Source organism: Leiobunum rupestre, chromosome 1 (genome assembly GCF_980474605.1).
Source record: "Leiobunum rupestre chromosome 1, qqLeiRupe1.1.hap1, whole genome shotgun sequence".
Classification (NCBI taxonomy): Eukaryota; Metazoa; Arthropoda; class Arachnida; order Opiliones; family Sclerosomatidae; genus Leiobunum; species Leiobunum rupestre.
Genome location: NC_143384.1, coordinates 28,597,791 through 28,623,758, shown reverse-complemented (window position 1 = coordinate 28,623,758; position 25,968 = coordinate 28,597,791). Strand labels below are relative to the sequence as shown.

The 25,968-nt window shown below is 36.8% G+C and overlaps 3 protein-coding genes across 4 annotated transcripts; all 3 read right to left on the bottom strand.

Moving 5' to 3' along the window:
- Positions 1-302: 302 nt before the first annotated feature.
- On the bottom strand, positions 303-8,084 carry LOC149962059 (uncharacterized). Of its 2 annotated transcripts, none has more exons than XM_090178224.1 (5): positions 7,872-8,084; positions 4,462-4,526; positions 4,315-4,395; positions 490-570; positions 303-428 (listed from the first exon to the last, which is right to left on the bottom strand). In XM_090178224.1, exons 1-5 carry the CDS (start codon positions 8,008-8,010, stop codon positions 387-389), a joined length of 408 nt encoding a protein of 135 aa, XP_090034350.1. In that variant the 5' UTR covers positions 8,011-8,084; the 3' UTR covers positions 303-386. The 2 variants fall into 2 exon arrangements, with proteins under 2 accessions (XP_090034350.1, XP_090034358.1); XM_090178232.1 differs by lacking the exon at positions 7,872-8,084 and adding an exon at positions 4,721-4,854.
- LOC149962060 (uncharacterized) lies at positions 672-4,308 on the bottom strand. Its single transcript, XM_090178212.1, has 2 exons — positions 4,176-4,308; positions 672-4,105 (listed from the first exon to the last, which is right to left on the bottom strand). Exon 2 carries the CDS (start codon positions 4,102-4,104, stop codon positions 748-750), a length of 3,357 nt encoding a protein of 1,118 aa, XP_090034338.1. The 5' UTR covers position 4,105; positions 4,176-4,308; the 3' UTR covers positions 672-747.
- A 13,350-nt stretch (positions 8,085-21,434) lies between the features above and the next one.
- On the bottom strand, positions 21,435-25,932 carry LOC149962058 (uncharacterized). The gene is made up of 6 exons (XM_090178200.1): positions 25,820-25,932; positions 23,490-23,742; positions 22,300-22,469; positions 21,798-21,875; positions 21,630-21,710; positions 21,435-21,571 (listed from the first exon to the last, which is right to left on the bottom strand). The coding sequence occupies exons 1-6, from the start codon at positions 25,856-25,858 to the stop codon at positions 21,503-21,505; spliced, it is 690 nt and encodes a 229-aa protein (XP_090034326.1). The 5' UTR covers positions 25,859-25,932; the 3' UTR covers positions 21,435-21,502.
- Between the last annotated feature and the right edge of the window lie 36 nt (positions 25,933-25,968).

Below are 25,968 nucleotides of genomic sequence, written 5' to 3'. Positions count from 1 at the left end.
GATAGAAGCTAATGTACATTGTTTACTACAAACAGTGAAAACAGCCACAAATAATAGTGGAGGTCAATATATATATATATATATATATATATATCTTATAAACAAAAAATAGAGAAAACTTATTCAACAGTATATATATATATATTTTATAAACATCACAAGGAAAATAAAACTCACCCTAATAAATTTAGTTTCTTCACTCTTATGCCCTATCTAAGAACTTATTTTTGAAAATCAGTTCCAAAGAAAGTTAGAAAGGTGGTAGTAATAAAAAATACAGGAACAAATTAAGCAACATGTCATTATTTTGGTAAATTTTATTTAAAACCACTTTAGTTTTTAAATTAATTTTTATCTCAAATAATTTTAGTTTTCAAAGAAACAATTTATTGAATGTTTCTTTCCAAAAACATATCTCTCGAGCAGTTCTAAAAGAAAAAAATATTTAATTAGGAAAATCATTTATTAGTTTTATCATTAATGAATTACCCTTAACATCTGATTACTGTAATCGTAACTTCCATCCTCGACTACCTTCAGACCGAAACAGCAGACCACCCTTCTAGTTTCCTTAATATATATTTAACGAATATTAGTTATACAAATTTATTATTGATATATTAACCTACGCTGTTTAGATATTTGTTTGCTCATATGTAGATAAAAAATAATTAAAGTAATGACTTTTATTTCAAATTGAATTTTTCTGTAACTTACATAGAATAAAAAATTTTATTTTTAAAACGGTTAAATATACTTTCTTCTATAAAACAGTTTCATTTGTTTCTCAATATACTGTTCATGTACCTTCGGCGTAACTTCATTTTCACTAGAACTAGATGATGAAGTATCCTCGAAAACTTTTGCATGCGAATTATATCCGGAGGGTCCCGCTACGGGATTGTTCAAGTCCAAAATTGGTAGATTTGACAAGGTAAAAGAATTGGAGTTTGAAGACTGATAAGTAACAGTTTTATTATTGGTGTTTCGTGAAGGTTTGGGACTCATTATTGGAACGTTGCGATTCCTAAGATTTAAAATTTTTTCAGAACTGTCACTACTATTTGAAGTTTTGTTTTCATTATCCATCTGTATTGTAGAAATTGCACTTTCTGAGCTCGAGTTTGATGTGGTTTCTTTAACGTTATTCTTGTCACTTTGGTTCCGAGAAAAGGTGCCTATCGAACTGCTTTGTTTTGAAGTTGTGATTTTTAGAAAGCTACCCAGTTTCATAGAGATAGCGGCATCATCAACTGGGCTTGGAGGAATAAAATTTTCCGAGTCACTTGAGTAGCAGCTACTACTTGTGTCTGATTCGGTAAAGAATTTATATACAGAGGCAGAAGGTTCTTTATGATTATCTTTATTTTGGCAGTCGTCTCTATTTTGAGGAGAATCGGGATGATTGACAACAAAATTTTTGTGGGTAGGCACAGTATCAGAACTTTCATTGTAGCTGGAATCTTGATCAGAATGCAAACTCGGGCTGGAAAAATGTGAATTAATTGACTTTTTCATTAGCGTACGCTGTTTGCCATCTTCAGCAGTATTATAGGATGATGAAGTGATGTCACTCCAACTACCGTGTCTAACGGAATTTAAATCTAACACTGGTTCTTCGGTTCGTACCGGATGGGATCCGGATGTACAAGTGGATTTCTGTTTAGCAACTATATCCAACTCTCTAATTCTAGTTAAGACCACAACAGCTTTTTTGGCTGGATTTATCATATTGTCATTCGTGGTTTTACGTTTCATTTGCCTATTGGAATTTTGTGGATGTTTTATCTGAGTAGGAAAGGGTATTTCATTGCTTGGCATTCTCAACGGATTTTGTAGCAAAATCTGACGAGCATTATCTACTGAGCTGACTTTTTTCTTTTTTGCTTTGGTCACTTGTCCGGGTCTGTTTTGATGTTGATTGTTGTTTGTATTTGGCAATGTTTTAGCATTTGAGTTTGCACCTAAAGATTGGTATGCTTTTCTCAAAGTTTCTATTGTACGCCATTCACGTTTTGTTGCGCATACCATTTTCTTTTTGGGTTCCCTGTTGGGAAATGATCTACCTCTTGTAGATTCCTCACATGGTACTTCGATGATGTTATCACTTGAATTTGGCACCTTAGATTGGCTCCTACCTTCAACTAATTGAACTCCAGATTGTTGATTTCTGTTTGTGTTTTCCTCGTTGTTATTAGATTTAAGTAGGATGTTGTCTGTTTTATTTTTCGATGTTGATTCTTTACCTCTGTTAATTATTAAGTTTCTTAAAACATTGTTGGAGTTTAATTTGTTTTTTGCAGTCTTTAGATTGCGATCTACAATGTTATTTACAGGATTTCTAGCAGATCTATTTTCATTAATTGGAGTAGCTCTTACATCTCTTAAGCTTTGTGTGTTTCTTCCCGGTGGTTTGGGTGTCTCACTGTCAATTGACGGGGACCTTATATTGGAAGGCTCATTTAAAATGTGCGCTGCTCCTAAAAGCTCTTGCATAGATCTATAATTGTTGGAATTTAATTTGTTTGTTGCAGTCTTTAGATTGCGATCTACAATGTTATTTATAGGATTTCTGGCAGATCTATTTTCATTAATTGGAGTAGCTTTTAAGCTTTGTGTGTTTCTTCCCAGTGGTTTGGGTGTCTCACAGTCAATTGACGGGGACCTTATATTGGAAGGCTCATTTAAAATGTCCGCTGCTCCTAAAAGCTCTTGCATAGATCTATAATTGTGGGAGTTGGTGTGATTTGTTTGTACATTTTCAATGGCAAGGTATCTTTGCGGAGTTTTCTGCCTAACTTCATCATTATTTTGAATAGCCTCAGATAGAACTTGGATATTTGCGTGATCCGCATTAGATTTTTTTGATACAGTTGATTTTGGAACTTGAGACTCTCTAGTGGTAGATTTTCCATTTTTACAGATAATTGCAACTGAATTTGTAGTGTTAGATTGTCTATTAGGACCATCGACTGTGTCAAAACCTGTCTCTCTTATTATATTATCATTAGATTCATCATCTGAACTAGAAATTGAAGTAGCAACATCCTTCACAGATTTTTCTACTTGTATACCAACATCTTTGGTAGATTTTATGTTAATGTTTTGTACTGCTACATTGATAGGATCATTGTTTTGGGCATTAACATCAATATCCTCAGGTTGTTGAATGTTAGGACCCATGTGGTTCACATCAATATCATCAATTATACCTTCGGGCCTTGGAATTCGATCAAGACGATTAATAAGGGTCTCGTATCCCCGATGTTGTTGATTGATCACCGTTACAGAGTTGCAACATTTCAGGTATAGGGTTCCAACGTGCTTTAACTTACAAATTTTTACACCTTCCATTTTTATGTAGGTACCAGGGTTTATCATCGCAAAATGATTTGTCAAGCGGTCAAATACACGGATATGGTGTAAATAGGTTTGAGAATGAATAAACAACTCTGGATCTATGTGAAATATACTTTCTGGGTTATCATACTCGTATTTTTCGAAACGTTTTAGTTCACCCAAAGCGGGATTTCTAGTAGCATCCCACACAAAAGCAAAACCACTGTTGTCATTTAAACCTTTATATCCAACTAATTGACACACAACCGTCTGATCTATTCCCTGAGGCGTTATTGATGATAAACTATATTCAAATTGATTTGGTTGGTCCTGTTCAACTTGCGGGTCTTGCCTACCATTAATATTCAGTTGAAGTAACGCATCTACAAAGAGCCCTTCTGAGGCATCTAAGGTTGGGTTTGTACACGTGAAAATTGGGTTGCCACCATCTTCAGGGAAAATCACAATGTTATTGGTATGTGGGACGTTGATTTCTAGCTGTCTGTTGTATATTTTTGCATAGGCTCTATGAATCCTGATAACATCACCGATTACAATGTTTGGAGCGTTTATAGGCTTCCAGCTAACCTTTGCTTCTTTATTCGTGCCATCAAATATAATGATTTCTCGAAAGAGTTGGTTATTCGCATTAGTAAGTCCCAAATCTCTTTTTATTCTTCCAAATAGGTTGAACACTTTAGGTTCTGGAGCATTTTGATGTTTCAAGGCGTAAATTTCACCGAGAGTTGTATATCTGTAAGCCATGCTAGACATGAAATTTTACATATCATTATTCGTTAACAATGTAATCTTAACAAAAAATATGTTGGAATTACCAAGGAATTACGATTTACGAAATTTGAGTTAGCCTTTCGCCTTTCCGTTATTTCCGAGCCTGCCACCATCTAGCGTTGCAACTTGCAAGAGCTAACCAAACACCCGCGAATTTCAAATTGAATTTTCGCCAAATCTTACCTCGTCGGAATTTCCGTAGCACAATTTATTCGCAATTTTCTTCAAACTGCTATCTTCTTTTAAGCAACTTCTACCGTAAGCCTTTTAAAATCAAAATAAAATTTAACAATTTAACTAAGCCTAATTTAAATTAATTCAAATTCTTACCACAGACTCCTCGTTTACGCAATTCAAAAAACGTCTTTGGGGTGAACTGCCTTTAGGTAATCTGCCTGAAATTGTCGGCAAATGTAAAATTAATATTCTAATTATCATTATACATTTAAATATATCCAGAAGTATATAATATCGCTCTTAAACAGAAGTTACCATCTTCGTAAATACACATTGGAACTGCATGGTATAGTTACGATTTAAAAGTATTAAATTAAATATAAAAATTTCGTTTATAGATAAATATCCTTACGCAATGTAATTTTTAAATTTTGCATTTGTAGACGAATGAATACACGCCGTAAATTTTGAACGCTGATGCGTTTTAAGCCTAACGCTGCCGAAGATATCTATGACACGGGCCCACAGTCTACGAGCGTATTAGCAATAGCAAAAGTTTATTGAAAATAGAATGGCTTTCAACGTTACAAATAAAGCTCATCTTGGCCACGGCCAACTTTGATCACGCGCTTTTCGCGCTACTACGGCCAACACATTCGTCGAAATTCCGCGAGCAAGGATTTTCCCCATATAAACTGTACTATAATGTGTAGGAGTTCAGCGCCACGCTCGGTGGTTATATTGTCCCCAATGTAAAAACTATACTAAAAATAATAATCCGCTAGGGGCGCTGACGTCATACACATCTTTTGCTCATAGGTTAACACAGGAACGTCAACGAATGAGATGGCCGCTGTAGCGCGAGAGATGCGCGAGAAATCAAAGTTGGCCGTGTCTTGGCAAAATAGTGATGCATTATTCAAACAGAACATAAAGTAGCATTGGCCTTCTTGTTTAGATGTATCGGGCGCGTCACTCGTGACGTACAGTAACGTTTCACTATAATAGCCAATTAAAATTCGACGAGTGGCCCTTTTTATAAAGATCTAACCTTTAAAAATGAACTGAACTCCTACGTACCTCGTGACGAAAGCGATACATTAAAACAAGTTCGGCAAGCGTAATGACTTTATAGAGACTATTAGAAGCAATAGATACGTTTATGAAGGTTGTTAATTTAAAATTTGAACCTAAACGAGATTTGTCTGGCATTTAACAGCTTCTTTCTAACCTGGTTGTTCAGTCAAATAAGAAAATGCATTTGAAGCAGAAATTTTTTAAAACGAAGATATATTTTACTCTTTGACCAAGAATGTATTTATTTATATCAAAGATAATATAAACCTCATACCCTAGACAGGGCCGGATTAACACTATTGGCAGCCCTGAGCAACGTAGAATTTTGTGCCCATAAAAAATTTCAGAACTTACTTTTTGACTTGAAATAATAATATTAAAGAAATGGAAAAATATTTATTTCGATGACGGGGGCCCCTAACCTCTGCCTCGCGCGTAGTCAATAGGGTTTACCCCCTTCCTGCCGGAACTCCGAAAATATTTGCTCCATAGTTACCATGGTAACCAACTATAGATAAAACCACGGTCAACTTTGATGACGGGATGTTCGCGCAAAACACGTCATCAAAGTTGGCCGAGATTGGTAAAATCATATGTAACATAATCACTCAGAAGTTTGCCTTAAAAGCATTTTCGTTAATGAAACCTTGTTCACGGGAAATGACGTAAATTACGTCACTTACAACTCCGTGACGAAATACGCGTCGTCAACTTTACTGATGGGAAACGGAAGTTAGTGAGATAGTGAGAATTCCTCGCGCGTTTCTGGCTTTGCCCATGTCAAGTTTAGTTCGTGCCTCGCGATCACATGATTTAATTTCCATGGTAACCTTTTCAATAGTGCAAGGACTAAGCATTTTTGCATTTTTGGGTCCGTTTAATGTATGTTCCGCGTGAAACAAGGTCTCATTGAATTTTTTTAATAGAAATGTTATACAGAGGCATACTTATGAGTAATTATGTTACATATGGTAAAATTGATACTGAACAGCAACCGATGGACGCCGATTTTACGGAGGTCACGTGCCAAAGTGGGTAAGCGCTTCGTTACAAAATCGTCAATCAGAAAGATCTCCGAATTAGAATTTGGGGTACGGAGTTCTATATTATCTTTGGCTATATTTAGCTATAATGAATAAATTGGGACATTTCGAGAACATCATTGTCCAACCCCCCCCCCCCCCGGCACTAATGAGGGTGAAGGCAAATGTCACCAGTGTGCGCTTCAATCAGTTTTAGGGAACCAAAGAGATACCGAGCTGAATAGGCGCTTCAATAAAACATCTTCAAATTAATTTACAAGAAGTCATATTTCCGAGAGCAAGGACCTGCAAGTCAAGGTGGGATGGCGGAGTGGTTCGCACTTTCGCCTCGCAGCATGAGAAGCCGGGTTCGGTACCTGCTTGTGGTACTGGGTGAAAACTCGGAACAACTCTTTATGTGTTGAGTTTGCAAGTACTCTCCCCACTGGTTTAAGGGATTTTCCCCCGAGCTGTTAAGGTTTCCTTCCATAAAAACTTGTAGAGGTTAATGGTGATAGTTAGTGTAGGGAATTGTTGGCTAGCGTGGCTCGAAGGGCTTGCCACCACCGTCCTACACATTATAACCCGGCCACCTGAATAGGCCCTTCAATAAAATATCTTCAAGGAAATCGCCAAGAAGTAATTTTTCCGAGAGCCAGGACCCGAAAGATATTGTTTATATAGTGCTTGTTGAAATAATGGAAACTTTTCACCTGTATGGTATGCAACAAGTACTTCCTTTTAGTCAGCCTAAGCCAGCTAGCTTTTTTTATACACCAAATAAACAGTAACTTTCAGATCCTGGCTCTCGGATTTATTACTTCTTGGCAATTTTCTTGAAGAGGTTTTATTGAAGCGCCCATTAATGGCTTTAAAAATTGCTGGAGGACATAGACCTAAGGTGGTGCCTTGGGTATTATAAAAATTATAATAATAATAATAATAATAAATATAATAATAAATAATATAATATAATACAAAATATAATAATAAAATATAACATATAATATATAAAATATAATAATATATAATATTATATTATATAATATATAATATAATATAAATATAATAATAAATATAATAATGATTATTATTATATTTATCTAGTGCTTGTTGAAATATTGAAAACTTTTCACCTGTACGGTATGCAACAAGTGTTTCCTTTTAACCAGGTAACTTTATTATAGACATATAAAGGCTTAGCAAAAATACATTGTTCTGTTTACCGGCGAAAAGTTTCCATTATTTCAACAAGCACTATATAAACAGTAACCTGCAGGTCCTCACTCTCGGAAATATTGCTTCTTGGCGATATCCTTGAAGGATGTTTTATTTAAGCGCCCATTGATTTTTTTAGTGAAAAGGAGCTGACTCCTCGGTGTGAAGGGGGTTGGCAGAAAGGCTTAAACGTAATATAAATAAATACGTTTTTGCTATAACTTCATAAATTTGAATATATCTTACTGTAAACTCCGCAGAAGTTCTTGGCTAGTTTATACCCGAGTTCGGCAGCTTCTGCTAAAGGACATAAAGGGTCATTGTCTTCGTATTGGGCCAAAGCCAATGCTATTAAACAATATAAACAGTTTAGAATTTTAAACATTTTTAGGGTTAATTTTAATTGAGAGGTTGACACGTTGTTGCCGTAGCTAGAGTTCCCTATTTGATAGCGTTAAACGTAACGCATTTTCTGTTTCAATTGTTTCAAAAGAGGTTAATACGCTTTTCAAATAGCATGTGGGCTGTGAAATTGATTACCGCACGTGTTTGGACTGAACAATAACGCTATTAATTTTGCCCTTTGACACGAAATAAATGAAGCCGAAGCGTGTAGAACTACAGATGATGCCAGCGAAGGATGAGTTGGGCCAAGGAGGATAGGAAATTAAGGGAGGCGAAGTCGAGGGGCTGATCACTCCGCGTAATCGGTGTACAGAGCCGTACCTTTGACTGTACTAATGGGATTACGCGTAATCTTTGAAGTCCCTGCCTTTGGCAGTGGTAATCCAAGCGTAATCCGGTGTACAGATTTTCTAAGAGTGGTTAGCCCCTCGGGCGAAGTAGGAGGGATGAACGCACCAGCATCCTTGTAAGAAGCTTAGCGCGCGCTCGGCGGGAAAATTTCGGAAAAATGGCGGCAAGATTACGGCCGCTAAGCTACGTGTTGCCGCCATTTTCCCGAAATTTTCCCGCGCTAAGTTTCTTACAAGGATGCTGGCGCGTTCAGCCCTCCTACTTCACCTCCCTTCCTATCCTCCGCTGCTGTTTACTTGTATTACAAAAAAAGGGGCTTACAAAATTTAAAGTAAGTTCTAATAAAGTATCTCCAAATTCAAAATGAAGGCCCCATGGACAAACTGAACTCCGAAAACTTTTGATTTTAAACATGTTCAGATTAAAGGATATAATTTTATATATTTTTCCGCTGTCTATTTATAACAGAGATTTCGGCAGCACATCAGTTAGCTTGTTTCATTTTCAAGTGAAGCAGAGTACACGACAACGTAAAACGTTGTTTGGCCAAAAGACTGAAGCAGAGTACACGACAACGAAATAATTTGTTTGGACAAAAGACTGAAGCAGAGTACACGACAACGAAATAAGTTGTTTGAACAAAGGTACAGCCAGACTCCGTTCTAATTAGGCTTACTATTTTGTAACGATAATACTATAATGCAAACGAACTCCTATACTTTATGTATTGTATGGACTATACTTTTGTCCATGAACGCATTTCGTTGTCTCAAGAACGCTATCGTGGCGAAATCGGGATAATTACAGGGACGTAGTAACCGCGGGGAGGAAGCATAGGGCCTTCCCAAATGTCATCTTGAAAACAAAATTCCCAAATGTAAGAGCTTAAATTGAGCCCCAATGCAAAATGATAAAATGGTTGCCCCTCTATACTTACGCCACTGACAGGGTCACCCATCTGGACAGACTGGTGAGTTTGTGGACCCTTATGACTTAGTTACGCCACTGACTGTAACCTTGGTCTTGAAGAAATTGTCTCTACTGAAGGATATCCTACTCTAAATTGAACATATATACATGTTTTTTTAATAAAAACAAAAAAAAAGTTATTTACAATAACTCTTCAAAATGGCCACTTTGGGCTCTAATACACAAACGACAACGTCGTAAAAACTACTGACGAACGTTACTTCAATTTGACACTACGTTTAAATTTTCGGCTTTAAAAAAACCGTTTGTCTGGAATGTTTCAGGTACAATTTTCGACGATGAGCCAAGTACAAGTACTCGTCAAGTTGGAAGGCAGCTGGCCGTAAATCATGTCATGGTGTGGAGAATTCTACATGAGCATCGTTATCACCTTTACCACCTTCCAAAAGTCCGAGCCTTAAACGAAGCCGACTATCCTCGCCGTATCCACTCCTGCCAATGGTTTGTGGACAGTGCACAGGACGATCCGCAGTTCCCAAGCATCATCCTAGCACGCGATGAGGCCTATTTCTCCCGAGATGATATTCTCAATTTGCACAATAACTACCAGTGAAGCCAAAACAACCCTAACGGAGCTGTTGTCGCATCGCACCAAGAGAAATTCAATCTCAACATCTGGTGGGGCATTCTCAGAGATCATTTAGTGGGACCCTACTTCCGCCTAGGCTAAATGGAGAGTCGTACGTAGAATTTCTACAAACGAGCCTTACCAGAGTTACTGGAGGACGTTCCGTTAGCGACTTGACAGTGAATGTGGTTCTTGAAGGATGGAACGCTTACACATTTCAGCCGTGCCGTAAGAGATCATCTTGATGCGACCTTTCCCTTGAGGTGGGTAGGACGAGGAGGACCCATTCCATGGCCGGAACGATCTCCCGATTTGAACCCATGTGATTTTTATCTTTGCGGACATCTCAAGATCTCGACGACTTACGGCAGCGCATAATTGATGGATGTGAGATTATTGGTAATACACCAGAAATCTTTGAAATTTTTCGACAAACATTGTTACGACGTTGTCGTTTGTGTGGCCATTTTGAACTGTTGTTGTAAATATATTTTTTTTGTGTGTTTATTTAAAAAGATAACAATTTCGTTGTGTGTCCTTGGTTTTTGCGTATCACTCACTACTAGGGTTTAGCCAAGAATGTATTTATTTATACTCAGGGAGAATGAATATGTCGAGATTATTTTAAGCGTTTCTCCAATTCCACCCGTTGGGGCCCCCGGTATGCTCCTCCGCTTTAATAAAATCAATTAATACTACAATCTCATTGGTTCTTAAAAATTACGTTTTTCGACGCGATTAACGCTGCTGCGAGGACGCAAAAAATAAGACCGCCTCCTTTTTTCCTCCCCCCCCCCTTAGTGTGACGGCCTTAGCGCCTCAACGTGTCCTTCGATAGTCTCGACATATTCATTCTCCCTGAGTAGAAATAAATACATTCTTGGTTTAGCTGATTTTATAATTAAGTCGAAAGATTTAATATTTAATCAATCTTTCCATCTTAAATTTAGTAAGTTAAAAATCTGGCGGTGCATACTTCTGAACTTTATTGCTAAAAGACAACCGATAAATGTATGAAAACAATTGGAGTCAAGGAAGATAAAGATTTCACATTTGCGTTGATTTCGATGTTTTTATAGGCTAATTTTTGAAAGCTCGTAACTCTGAAACGGGGCTTGTTAGGACCATGGTTTATATTTTAAACTCGTAAGGACCCATAGAATACAATATAAAAGTTTATATATATAAGACCTTGTAAATGAAAGTATGGTACATCGAGATAAAATTAGAAATTATTGTACATTTTAAAAAGTTTACTTTTAATTAGTATACTTGATAGAATAATTTTTAATATTAATACATATGGAAATGTAAATTATGTTTTTAGTATACATAACCCTAGAAACTGATGAATTACAATTTTCCTGTAAAGCCTATCGCAAGTTGGCCAATTTTAGTGTATAGCTTAATATCTTATTTAAAAATTGTAGACTTTTTCAGTCGGCGATTGGTCGTCGACAGAAAACCGACTTTTCGACCATAAACCGACTCAAAAACCTCTCGCTTGTGCAACAGGGGAAATCTTACGTTAAACCTTCCACTTAAAGGTAGTATGGAATTCCATATCTCGGCCACCAGTTATAACAGACGCTTCGGTTGACTGGCACTAGTTACGTAGTACGTTTTAGCAGACAAATTTTTGATTTATTTCCTACTACCTTTAAATATTAGATTTTCCGTATGATTTATCTCATGCGTTTGTCTCTTTGGGGAAATATTAACGTGGTAACATCACCACTGGAAGGTTATCGCCCTCTAGCGAGGAGCTATCAAACTACGTGAGACGTTATAGCATGGGAATGCAAAACGTAGACGAAGCCCGCTATACAGATTACTGCATTACTCCTTGGACTAGTCCATGCTTCACGGCATTGCGTAGGTGTATACAATTTTTTTAATAAATACGGGAACACTAAATTTAATAAAAACTTACAAAACCCCAGCGTTTTGCAGTAAAACACGGGTAAATAACACGCTTTAGAGTCAGTATTATGTATTTGTTCAGTTTCTCTCGAAATTTTGATCAGTTTCCTCGGTTTTCTGTGGTCCGTCGTTACACGTGGTCCAGGGGTCACTACGATTTCGAGGCGAAATTTTGCGCCGCTTCAGAACCTTTCCACCAGCCGGCGTAAACTCGGCGTCTCGACCCCGCCAGCTTAGATTGAGAGAGACGGTCGGGAATTAACCACGGGTTCGTAGGGAGATAACTTGCAAACTCTACACGGGAGTAGTTCCCAATTTTCACCCAGTGCCACCAGTTGGAATCGCAGCTGGCTCCTCTTGCTGCGAAGCGAACGTGCTAACCACTCCGCCACCCCAAGAGTATTCAAACTGATCATCATGGAAAACTGTTGAAACGCGAAGAAGACACCTTCACAAGGAATGCTGTTTACAAATAAATTTAGTGATTTCTCTTGGTACTATAAACATTTCTTGGTTTCAGGTAATTTTTTCATGTAACTATTTTAATTACATTAGGGTCTAGCCTTCTACCAGTCGGTAAACTTTCAATTTTTCACAATTGGGCTAGGTAGGGCTTCAGCCTTAGGGCACGACGTTTTAGTAATATTTATAGTTTCTTAAACATTGAAAGTTTACCCTCTAAAATACCCTCATCACTGTTAGCCCAAGGGACCTACTGTCTACGGGTGAATGTATAAAAGCCGAGGTCTCGGGCATGCTAAGAAATATCGTACGCCACTGTTTTCGCGAGGAGGAGCTACTGAATGTTCACCCAGTTTTTCCTCACGCGAATGTGGCCCTTTAAGCCAAGGGCCCGAGACCAGGTCTTATCAAGGTGAAGGGCAAAGACCGAGGGGCTAACCACTCTTAGAAAGTCTGTACACCATTTACGCCGGATTACGCTTGGATTACCACTGCCAAAGGCAGGGACTTCAAAGATTACGCGTAATCCCATTAGTACAGTCAAAAGTACGGCTCTGTACACCGATTACGCGGAGTGATCAGCCCCTCGGCAAGGACTAATTAACTAAAAGATATTTCGCTGTCGAAAACTACCTGTCGATAATTTCCAAAATTATGATCTAAATAAAGCTCGCACTGACTATCCCTGATTAATTTTTGGTTGTTTAATCAATGTTTAAAGGCCTAGGTTCAGCCCTCTTTTCCAAAAAAGGGTTCAAACATCCTTTTATACTTCCCCCTCGTAACCCCTCTATTGTAGCGACGGTCGACCCGTTCCTCAGACTTCACGGTTTGAAAGGATTATCTCCAGGGTTTTATTTATTGCCTTAGGAAGAAGAGAAAATGCTCACTTTTACGCGTAAACTGCCAACCTATCTTTGTAGCGCGTAAGACGTTAGAGCTCGAGAAAAACTAACCTTACCTCCGTAAATGCGTCTTAAACGCGATCTTGGAAAATACTTCATTTCACTTCGAAATTTTTATGTGTTGGAAATAATAAATTAAAGTTTACAAATTTCATTGGAATTAATTCATGTTTAATACACAGAACTTCAATCTTACAACGATTAAAAACTTATTACAGTGATTAAACTTATTACAGCAATTAAACTTACTACAGCGATTAAATTTACTACAGCGATAAGATTTAATTAAATTAAAAACAAATATAAATTTTCAATTATTTTTTAATTCCATTTATGACCCATCAAGTACAATCTTAAAAAATCCTAACGACTTCGTAAATTCGTGACACACTTTCTTTATCGAATCCTTCAACAACACTGGCCTAATATACAGCGATTAAACTTATTACAGCAATTAGGCGCATTTCGCGTTGCGTCGTTTTAATGCTATTTATTAAAAACGTGAGTATTAGGCGTATACAATTTTAATAATGAGCGAAATACTTATTGTCAATAAAATTGTACACGTAATAAATTTAACACCTCAACTTTCTTTTATTTGTAATTATTATCGTTTCCCATAATCTTTCAACAAATTCAAAAGTATTTTTTGTATAATAATATTGATTTCCCACAGTTTGTAGTTTTTTTTTAATTTTCCGTCATGGCTATTCCAATCTAAAATCCTTTTGTCTAACAAGGAGACACCCCGAAGTGTAACCCACCGATTTTGTTCAAACTCGGGCGATTGGTAGACCTTCATGTATAATGAAAAATCCTAAAGGGAATTTATTCAATGGGCAACCGTTTTGCCATGGCAACGTAAAATGTTTTTGACAACATCAAACGGAAATTTTCCCATTGAAAATAACATGGGATTCTGACCGATTCCTAGCCCCCCCCCCCCCCTGTGAAAAATTTAAAAAAAATTCAAAATTTCGAAAATGCCAAAAAAAGAAAAAATAAATAAAAATTGACAATAAAAACATCAAAATTGATCAACTTTTGATCAATTTGAGGTCAAAATCCCATGCTATTTTCAATGGGAAAATTTAATATTTTGTATTGGCAAAACGGTTGCCCATTGAATAAATTCCCTTTAGGATTTTTCAAGTTACATGAACGTCTACCAAAACCCCGAGTTTGAACAAAATCGGTGGGTTACACTTCGGGATGTCTCCTTGTAAGTATATTAGGCAAGTGTTGTTGAAGGATTCGATAAAGAAAGTGTGTCACGAATTTACGAAGTCGTTAGGATTTTTACCTCTCCGAGGGGACAAAGTCCCCTAGGAGGGGTTATACAACGACCGTGTCTGTCTGTGGGTCTGTGGGTGGGTCTGTGGGTGGGTCTGTCTGTCAGGACTGCGAACGCGTTCGCATTTTCGGTGCAAAGTGTAATCACTGCGTACGCAGTTTCTCAAAGGGTTGGCAAAACCACCGTGTGACGGTGAGCGTTAACGGATGCATTTGCGGTTTGGTTTGGATGGTGTTTTTTCGCTCACCGTCGTGACGGTTTGGTGTATTACGTTTTTGTAATGTTTATGCGTAGGTTGTGAGTGTTGAATTTGTTGTGTTTGTGTTCTGATGGTTGTGCATGTTGAGTCTGTTGTGTTTACATGGGCGTTTTCTCTCCAACTTCTTCTTAATGACTTTGGGACGGACCGAGTGCTGAGTGTAATGCTACCTCTTAACGTCCAATGGCAGGGTTTCCACCAGTTGTACACGGTATTCGTCTTAGTATCAATTTGCGATCGCATCGGGCGGGATTTGAACCCGAGACCTCCTGATTGACAGGCGGACGTTCTACCACAGAACCACCGACACTTGTTACGCCTTATTGAAAATTAGACCTTCAGCTTTATCGGAAGCGTATTTAATAGAGTACGAAATTTTGGTTTAATTGAAATAGAATTGAAATTGAAATTATTGCATCGAAGAAATTCTAATTTAGCGTTTCTCTATTGATTAAAAACAAATGCGCCACCCAGGTTTCGAACCCAGACCATCCGGCTTGGCAGTCGAGCGCTCTACCACAGAACCACCGATAGCTGCTTAGATTCACTGAAATTAAGACAGGCATCGTAAGCATAATAGGTAATAAAGTCTTTTTTTATTAATGAATTTATGAAGGCCTAATCTGGTATTTTTTAAAGGTTAAATCTTGTTTTAGCGCAGTCAGCCGAGATTAGAGGGTTAAAGGGTAGACCCTGTGGGTGGTCCACTTTCTTAACGACCTATATATAGTTCTGTTAATTCAAAGGAGATAATTTAACGTTAATTGCTTTAAGAGGTGGCGGTTAGTCAAGTGGCTCTCTGTGCTTTGTTGATGGTAAGGTTTTTGCTTCTTGTAAATACATTTGGTGTGGATATTTGGATATCTACGATTTCTAACGCAGTCAATGATTTCTTGGGTGTGCGAGTCATTATATGATATTGGAAATTGGACGGCATTGGTCTTTTTCATGTGGTATGCGTCACAACGTCAACAGGAAGTGAACGAGTCGTCCACTACCAGATATCTACGGTATCTTCATCAAGGGCGAGTGTTGAAATAAAATGAGCGTTAAAGATGCGGCAAGTATTTCGTAAGCGAGTAATTCCAAAAAGCCTCTGTAGATATTTCATTAAAATTTGCTTCGTATTATATTTAACTGATAAACTTGTTCTGTAAAAGGGTTTAATTCAATTGTGCATTGTTATAGTACGTCTAACTTACTGTTGTAACTACTTAACTTATGATATTCTGAATAAATTAAAATTGGTCGTTTCGTCTCAATTATTTTAATTATAATAAAAATTTTATACCGGGCGGGATAGAAATGGGTTAATTTTTTTAACAAATAACTCTAAATTGCGGAGATATATCTTTAAGGGTTATCTCGAGAAATTAATACCACTAGGGACAATTCTTCCGAGGAGAGGTATATTTTGGCTTGCCAACTTGTTTAAGATTGTACTTGATGGGTCATAAATGGAATTAAAAAATAATTGAAAATTTATATTTGTTTTTAATTTAATTAAATATTATCGCTGTAGTAAATTTAATCGCTGTAGTAAGTTTAATTGCTGTAATAAGTTTAATCGCTGTAATAAGTTTTTAATCGTTGTAAGATTGAAGTTCTGTGTATTAAACATGAATTAATTCCAATGAAATTTGTAAACTTTAATTAATTATTTCCAACACATAAAAATTTCGAAGTGAAATGAAGTATTTTCCAAGATCGCGTTTAAGACGCATTTACGGAGGTAAGATTAGTTTTTCTCGAGCTCTAACGTCTTACGCGCTACAAAGATAGGTTGGCAGTTAACGCGTAAAAGTGAGCATTTTCTCTTCTTCCTAAGGCAATAAATAAAACCCTGGAGATAATACTTTCAAACCGTGAATTCCGAGGAACGGGTCGACCGTCGCTACAATAGAGTGGTTACGAGGGGGAAGTAAAAAGGATTTTTGAACCCTTTTTTGGAAAAGAGGGGTGAACCTAGGCCTTTAAAGTGACCAAGATTGCTTAAGTAATTACATAATTACTCTTTAACAACAAATTATTAGTTTATTGGTTTCTCTTTAGGCAAATAACGCGTTTATTCCCATTCGACCGAAATCCCATTCGACCGAAAGAATTTTAAAATGTAGCCCAATTGGCGGGGTGATTTGGTATTTTATTTATAAGGTATGTACTATCGAAGATCCATGTTTAGGTTAGGTTAGGTTAGGTTAGGTTAGGTTAGGTTAGAGTTGGTTAAGTTAACTATTTCAGTTTTGGTTCAGTTACTTTTCTTGACTAGGTGAAGATAAAAATATAATTCATGCTCATTCCAAAAGCCAATTTATATAGCAGCGTTCGGTCGAATGGGACACATAAAAGCGTTCGGCCGAATGGGACACATAAAAACCGCACGTTTCGGCGGAATTCGGTCGAATGGGACACCTCAAAAACCGCCTTCGGTCGAATGGGATTTCGGTCGAATGGGACTAAAGCAAATAACGAATAGCTGTATTTGAAAAATAAAAATAAAATACATATACGAACAAATACCTTTAGTATCAAAAGTATATTGTGATATCATCTTACGAGAGAGGTATGCGTGAAATACACTTATTGAGCTCTGAAACACGAAAAGAAAACAATATGAACGAAAGTGACATACAATATATATATATATATATATATATATATATATATATATATATATATATATATATATATATATATATATATATATATTTATATATTTATTATTTTATTTATTTATTTATAGACTAGCCACAAAACTTATCAGAACGGGGAGGCTGAGGATTTAACCTTCACAATTGTCGGAAGCTGATTCCAATAATTTATTACCCATTGTGTGCAATATTACATCGCTTTTTGATAATTGTGGGGGCTTCGCGCCCCTGGTGGAGACCATTTGACCTAAAAAAACTCATTATATTGGACCATGAATAGTTTTGAACGTCTCAATGAGATCATTTCTTGCACACCTGTCCTTAAGGGACATTAAATTTAATCGTTTAAGGTGCTCTTCGTAAGAAAGAGTACGTATACCATTAAACAATTTCGTGGCTTTTTTGTACTCTCTCGATATGCTCAAGCTCAATATCTTTGACTAGATGGGCCGACCAAATACTCGAGCAGTATTCGAGATGAGGGCGAATATATACATTGTGCACTCTTAAAAATGTTGGGTTGTTTTCAACCCAAAATGGGTTAAAATTCAGCCCAAACCGGGGTCCGTATTTACCCAGCCCAAAGTTTGGGTTGTTTAGACTCAACCCATTAAAGCTTAAAAATTCAACTTGATTTTGGGTTGAAATCTACCCCACCTTGGGTTGAAATCTACCTCACCTTGGGTTGAAATCTGCCCCACCTTGGGTTGAAAACTAACCCGCCTTGGGTTGAAAACTACCCGCCTTGGGTTGAAAACTACCCCACCTTGGGTTAAAAACTACCCCGCCTTGGGTTGAAAACTACCCCGCCTTGGGTTAAAAACTACCCCGCCTTGGGTTGAAAACTACCCCGCCTTGGGTTGAATTTTTATCGCGTGATTTGCCGTGCAGCTAGGTAGGTAGGTAGGTAAACTTTAGACCTGAAAATTTTCGTGTGCCTATATAAGACCAAATTAATGCTCCTCTTAGATATGAATCATTCAAGGGATCCATGGAGAAATTACAGGAATAAAATTTCAAAGGAGGCCACACGTGGATTACTATTCCCCGAGATAATTACTGTCGTGAGCTTTCGACCCGCAGGTCTTTGTTAAACTAAACTAAAAACCAATTTTCTTATATACATGTATATCGTTTCGTAAAAAACCTACAAAGTTATCAATTGTTAAAAATAAAAATACATTTTTTTAACGATTGATAACTTTTTGAGTTTTTTTACGATACGATATATATAAGAAAATTGGTTTCGTTCAAGTTAGTTAGACAATGACCCGCGGGTAGAAAATTCAAGATAGTTTTTGCCTTGATAATTAATAAACCATGTGTGTCCTCCATTTAACTTTTACTAATACAATTTATCCATGAAAAAACCTTCACATCTAAGAGGGACGGTTAATTTTTCTTATACAGGGTGTCATCGGCTCAGGAATTTTTCTCAAAATCTATACGTTCTAGAAATTTGAAATATTCAGTATGTACGCTCTCGGGGGAGATTATTTTTTGTAAATTTCAGAAATATCATGAAATTTTTCACGACTTTACAAGTGTTAGGTTTTGAACGCTACGTGGTAGTACCAGCGTGTTTGTTTTTCGCGACCAATTATTTCAGTGATGAAATGTTCGATTTCCACCAGACCAATTCCATTTAAGGTTTTAGAGTATGCTCTGCAACTTACTCATTGAAACTTTTCGTCTACCACGTAGCGTTCAAAAACTAACACTTTTAAAACCATGAAACATTTCACGATTTTTCTGAAATTTACAAATAATAACAATCTCCCGCGAGAGAATACATACTGAAAATTTCTATATGTCCGTGTCGTTGTATTATTTTTATGAATTTTTTTTTGTAATTTCAACACATTTTATTTTTAATTATTAAAATAAGAAAATATGTACTTTTCAACAAATATGAGAATCGGTTGAATTTTTTTTAAACCAAATGAGATTTAAAAAGATTCTATATGGATTTCAACCCAAATTTTTAACCTAATTTGGTTTAATAAAACAACCCATAAAAAAATAACAAATTTTAAAAAATTAACTAATGTTGGGTTATTAATAATAAAAAATAATCAGCTAGGCTAATACCCAAGGCACCACCTTAGGCCTAAGTCATCAAGCGACTTTTGAAGCCTTTTTTTTAATTCAGGTGGACGGGTTACAATGCGTAGGAGGGTGGTGGCAAGCCCTGCTACCATGGAAATGAAATCATGTGATCGCGGGGCACGAGCTAAACTTGACATGGGCAAAGCCAGAAACGCGCGAGGAATTCTCACTAACTTCCGTTTCCCATCAGTAAAGTTGATGACGCGTATTTCGTCACAGAGTTGTAAGTGACGTAATTTGTGATTATGTTACATATGGTAGTTCCAAACATACGACCACCGAGCATAACCCCAAGATCACGGACTACAGTTCGAGCCTCAATCAGCCTACCACCCAAACGGAACCCAAAACAGGGGTTTTTATCCCCACAATGCAGTACCATTGTCTTAGAGGCGTTGAAACCCAGGCTATTGGAAGACACCCATTGCTCAAGAGCTTGGATGTCATCCTGTAGGGACTTCGAGTCACCCAGTGACGAAATTTTGAGACCTATTTTGTTATCATCGGCAAATAGTTTCAGAAAAGACTCCTTGACAATCAGGGGCATGCCATTGATGAATATGACAAAGAGGGTTGGACCCAAAACCGAACCCTGGGGGACACCTTTAGTCACCACACACCAAGAAAAACGCGCAGCCCCCAGAACAACCCACTGAGAGCGACCAATCAAGAATTCGGAAATCCAATTTACAATCGTAGAGGGGGCCTCTAAAAGCTCCAGTTTACGAATAAGTAGGGAATGGGGCATCGTGTCGAAAGCAAAGACTATATAACGCTTCGCTTACTAGACAGGCGTGTTCCTAGGAAAAACCTGTTAAAACCTCTGTAGCACTGTAAAAGCTGGGGTAATATTTGGACCCGCGGCTAGAGGCGCCACTAGTAACACAGCTCAAGCTAGGGGAACTTTTGGGCCAGCGTCGAGATGGAGCCACAATCGGTATGCAAGTTGAGCCATAGAACACGCCTGTCTAGTAAGCGAAGCGTTATATAGTCTTTGGTCGAAAGCTTTCCGCAGGTCCAAATAAATTAAATTATTTACATCTGGTACTACGCAATTTTTACCTAATTTGGTAATTTACTGGCCTGGCGTGAAATTTCGAACAAAATACGGTCAACGAAACTGCGTAGTAGTGTGGTCAGAAATTCGATATACTAAAGCTAGGTTCACACTTACCCCTAAAATCGCTTCGTTTTAGAGAACTAGTTTTCAAAACCAGCGTGAGAAATCGCTTTGTTTTGGTTCGGGAAGCAATCCGTCCAAGTTGGTTCACTCACGGACTGTAAATTTTAGAGGACCGGTATTCCCGAGGTATTTTACGCCCCGTTCACCGATCAGGCTGACGGGAGTCGCTCAAGGTCATAAAAAAAACTAAAGCGCGTGTCTTTCGGTCGGCCAGATTTCCAGATAACATGCGGGGGGGGGGGGGGTCTATCTCTATGTGTGGTACAAATGACCTGGACGGACTCTCTCTCTCTAGTTCGAAGTGATTGATGCTCGGGGAAAATAAAATTCTACAGGGGAAGGCTACGCTTTACTCGTCCTCTAAAATTTACAGTCCATGGTTCACTTAGAATCGCTTTCAAAACGACCAGGCGGGGAAGTAAAATTGCTTATATTTTCAAAAATAATGGGAATGAAATCCTAAATTATGTCAAATAATATAACTGTATGTATAGTAAACATGATTAACTATTTATTTGGGTTAAATTTTAGTATTTTGAAAATTCTGGTCATAATTTCAAATGACTGCAACGGCTCACTATGGATGGGGTTACAACCCCTGTCTGCGCGTTAATTAGTGTTTTTATTTTAAAACTAGGAGCAGAAAAATTAATAAATATCAAGTTGGAAGTATATCTATAAACTTTATTATGAATTCTTATGATATTACATATTGTCAGAAAGCGACTTAATATTAAAACCTCCCTTCGCTTTTGGTTCTGCAAGGTAGACCACTTCTTAGCGTCCTGCACCAGCACCAGCACCTCCAAGTCCTCCCAAAGGCGAACCTCCTCCCTGTAGACATTTCTAAAAAACACGACATTTCAAATATTGTAACTTTTTTAAAATTTATCTTCTCAAATACCTGAAAATCGGGTTGAGCGTTGGGCGTTGAAGGACCCTTTTGCAACTGGGCGCCATAGCAACAGATGGCGGCGCTATCTGTCTATAAGGTTGAATGAAATAATTAGAAAACACTCCGTTACTAAATGTTGCCTTGCTGTAAAAGAAACGTTAGACCAATATGAGCTACCTTCTCGGCCTCCGCGCACAACTCATCCATGAACTTGCTAGCGTCATCTGTGTTCATTCCTTTAAAGCATTCGCTTTTCTGTAGAAATATAGATTAAATATTTATAAATATAAATATGATTTCAAAGTATATTCGTAGGTTTTGTCAACAGTTCATCAAGATAGTAGTATTCAAACGCCATTTTGTCGTAGACAAACTCATTCTCTAGAATCTAAAATTGAATTCAAAGTCCACCCTTTACTATGGTGCTAGCTATCGTACAATGACGAAACTAAATTCGAAAACATATGGAAGACAAAGAATATTAAGATAAAATAAAATATTAACAAGGCAAAGCGACAATTAGGCTCTTAATCATTTTTCTAAGTGACCTCTAAACTTTTACCATTTCACTTAAAGTCCCCTTATTTACATATAATTTGAATTTTAAACGATGACGATATTGAAAGTTGAATACTCTTATCTTGATGAACTGCTGGTTTGGTTGATAACTTCCACGTACCATCATGGGTTCAGCCATACACTTCTGGTATTCTTGAAATTGCGCGTTTTGATTTGTGGAACCTCCACCGGGAATTACATTCCCCAAATTGGACGGAGGTGTTACGCCTCCTGGAGGTGTAACGCCACCTGGAGGCGTTAAACCAGAAACACCTTGTGGGTTTTTCATACCTGTGAAATTAGATTTCTTTATATTAGACTTCATTTCATCTTATGGTGCCTAGCGGTGGATTTTAGAAACAAGTGATGAGGTCCAATTGGGAACCAGAAGTTATTTTATATCGGATAAAACAAGGTTTTGCCATTCTCTTTTTATGACAATTTTTAAGCTTAAAATTATCTTACCAAGGACAAGTTAAATTTCCTGTTATATATAAAATAGCTTATGCTTCCACCATGTCCATTCCTGATATTCAAATTTCGTCGATATTTAGTGCTTAAATAAAACATCCTCCAAGGAAATCGCCAAGAAATAATATTTCCGAGAGCCCTTTGTATATAGTGCTTGTTGAAATAATTGAAACTTTTTTTGCTAAGCCTTATTATGTCCAAAAAAGCAACCTGGTTAAAAGGGATCACTTGTTGTATACCGTATGGGTGAAAAGTTTCCATTGTTTTAACAAGTGCTATATAAACAGTGACTTGCAGGTTCTGGCTCTCGCAAACATTACTTCATGGCAATTTCCTTGTAGATGTTTTATTGAAGTAACTATTTACAATATATTAATGGCACTTGAGTTGTTTTAAATCTCGAAATCAGTACTATTGTTTTTACTGGACGACAAATTTCTTGGAAACTACTGGCGTGAAGCAGAATCACTCTCCGTAACACTTCTTCAGAAATGTCTTAATTATACCATTGATTATCCAACATTGATAAAGGAAATACCTTAAACTGTAGCTCTCTACACTGTTATTTCTTCCACATTTCCCCCTTCAATCATAATGGTAACGCTGGGTATATCGGAACTCGGAAGCAAATTTAAAACGATATCTCTGTTTGTAACCATGGTGATGGTTTTAAGGAACAGTGTTACCAACTATTTCGCTGCGCGGGGTTTTAAACACAAAGCTAACATTATTTTCATTAAATGCAAACCGTGTGGCATAATTTTTTAATATTCTTTTTAAAGGGAGTATAACCCTGGCCTAGTGCGCATGCCTATGGCGCCAACTGTTTTACTCGCTTACCACACATGGTCTTTACGGCTTGCTCCCCGCTCTTCTTCGCCTGTTCATTGTCGCAAGCCTTGTCCAACTGAGGTGTTTCGTTCGGGTTCAGGGTTTGGCCGCTTACTAAAGCGAGTAAAAGTAAACTGACACCGAGACCTAACGGATTCATAGTCGAATAACTGGAGGCTATTTCGGTGAGATGAATAAGTTCGAATTCGGGTAGAACGAATTGCTGGTGATGATTTGGGATGGGCTCTCTTCCCTTTATATACTATTTTTTTGGGGATGAAATTCTCATTAATTTGATTAATTCGCCTTTGTTTAGCTTATACCGAAGATACATTATATTCATTTTGCGCCTAAGATGGCCCCAATATTTTAAATGGCGTAAAATATTGGTTTTCGCAGGTGTTTAGTTTGCGTTGTCAGCGGCCTATTAACACGTGTTTATTACCATTTTCGAGCTAGGGATGAGTTATGCTAAATTCTATGAAGGGGTTAAAGTACCGCTGGCTAAAGAATTGGAGCTGTGTGGGTTATTGACTTCTCGATTGATTTATTTACAAGTACTTACACACTGGTTTGATGACAGCATTAAGCTTAAGTACGACTAATTTGATTACGTTTGTTAAGCTACAATTACGAGCTCAACATTTGCTTTCACCAAAAGTGTATAATATGTGTCTTTAACAAGATAAGTATGCGTCTCCCTATCCTGCTAATGGAATTTGGTCGTAGGCTTCCACTGATAATATTATTTTCTCAAATTATTACGCAGACAAAATATGCTTTTTAAATAATTAAAAAAGTGTAATTTGTAAATTTTTCATTGTAAGGCAAAGTAATACACGCGCTTAACTTTGATATCACAAACTTATCAATAGAAAGCTTCTAAAGCTATCCGAATAAAAGATAAAATTTAAAAACGGTGTGTGTTAAGTTTCAATATTTGACTTCAAAGTAGAAATTTTTAATAAACCACTATTTTTGGAAATACAGTATTTTTGAAAATATTTTATTGAATGTCCAGTACTTTTGAAAATCTTTTATTGAATATCTAGTATTTTTGTAAATCATTTATTGAATATATAATATTTTTGAAAATATTTCATTGAAAATCCAATATTTTTTAAAATATTTCATTGAAAATCCAATATTTTTTAAAATATTTCATTGAAAATTCAATATTTTTTTAAAATTTCATTGAAAATCCAATATTTTTTAAAATTTCATTGAAAATCTTTATCAATTTCGAACTTGGCGTCAAAATGTGTCTTAGAGCTGAAACTTTCATGAGATTAGCATAATTGCTCAGAACTTCAAACATGGTGTATTTTCAAAAGTTCATAGTTTTGGTACCACTTATCTTTTTGGGCTAAAACTTACGAATTTTCGCACATGTAACCCTGCAATTTATAGGTTTAAAATTGCATTATGATCGGTTGAGCAAGTGACATGAGTGTTCAAACCTCAACGGAAATACCAAAAACAAAGATTTTGAGTAATTTATAAAGGTTTAAAGATTAAAAATTAATTAAAGTATTTATCTTATATAATCGTATGTCAAAAGAGTCAGAATAACCAACCAAAATACCCTGCACAGTCAACCATCTAAATACGATAAGTTAAGTTAGAAGAAACCACCGATGGACTGTGAGAAGGATGATAAAATACGCGAAAAAGTAGATTAGTCCATAATTAAAAGGGATAATATAGCTAAATCCTAAACATATTTGAAGAAATTAAAAAAACTTACTAATAACTCGTACCAATAGGTCTTCGAGCAAACAAAAGACGCGAAACTCGGATCAAATAGATCTTCGAGTAATAAACTTAATTAAAAATAAATAAATGTTAGGTTTAGTTAGTTAGTTTAGGCTTAGTTTCTCTTTTAGATTTGACCGTCGCCAGCCAGATTTCCCGCACGGTACTGATGAGTTCCAAATAGAACAAACCGGTCTACCGTTGGAATTTCTGGCTATTTTATTTATTTTTAATTTAGTTTACTACTCGAAGATCTATTTGATCCGAGTTTCGCGTTTTTTGTTTGCTCGAAGATCTATTGGTACGAGTTATTAGTAAGTTTTTTTAATTTCTTCAAATATGTTTAGGATTTAGCTATATTATCCCTTTTAATTATGGACTAATCTACTTTTTCGCGTATTTTATCAACCATCTAAATGCCTATCAACAAAAGAACTGTTACTGTTATTTATTATAAATTATTCGATAATGTGGCTAATTTCCAATTGCGAAATAACTAGAAACGTCGGAAAATATCGCTCGTGAAGTAAAGAACGCGTACAGAGTGACGTATCAAAAAAGAAATTCTTCTATTATATACTTACAATGTCTATCTCCTTCAAAAACAGTACGTTACCGCGCATAAAGCGGTATCTTTAAACAGGGGGAATTTCGTTTACAACTTGTAACACGCGAAGATATTGCGTCTAACGCATCTACTCTGTTCAAAAAACAGTGACAGCTAAGGGCTAAC

Coding starts and splice junctions, on each gene's coding strand:
- LOC149962060 (XM_090178212.1), bottom strand. CDS start 4,104: ATGGCTTACAGATATACAACTCTCGGTGAAATTTACGCCTTGAAACAT.
- LOC149962059 (XM_090178224.1), bottom strand. CDS start 8,010: ATGTTTAAAATTCTAAACTGTTTATATTGTTTAATAGCATTGGCTTTG. Junction 4,396..4,461: donor GCGTAAACGAGGAGTCTGTG/GTAAGAATTTGA, acceptor TGATTTTAAAAG/GCTTACGGTAGAAGTTGCTT. Junction 429..489: donor ACAGTAATCAGATGTTAAGG/GTAATTCATTAA, acceptor TTTTTCTTTTAG/AACTGCTCGAGAGATATGTT.
- LOC149962058 (XM_090178200.1), bottom strand. CDS start 25,858: ATGCGCGGTAACGTACTGTTTTTGAAGGAGATAGACATT. Junction 21,711..21,797: donor TGTGCGCGGAGGCCGAGAAG/GTAGCTCATATT, acceptor TCAACCTTATAG/ACAGATAGCGCCGCCATCTG. Junction 21,572..21,629: donor ACGCTCAACCCGATTTTCAG/GTATTTGAGAAG, acceptor CGTGTTTTTTAG/AAATGTCTACAGGGAGGAGG.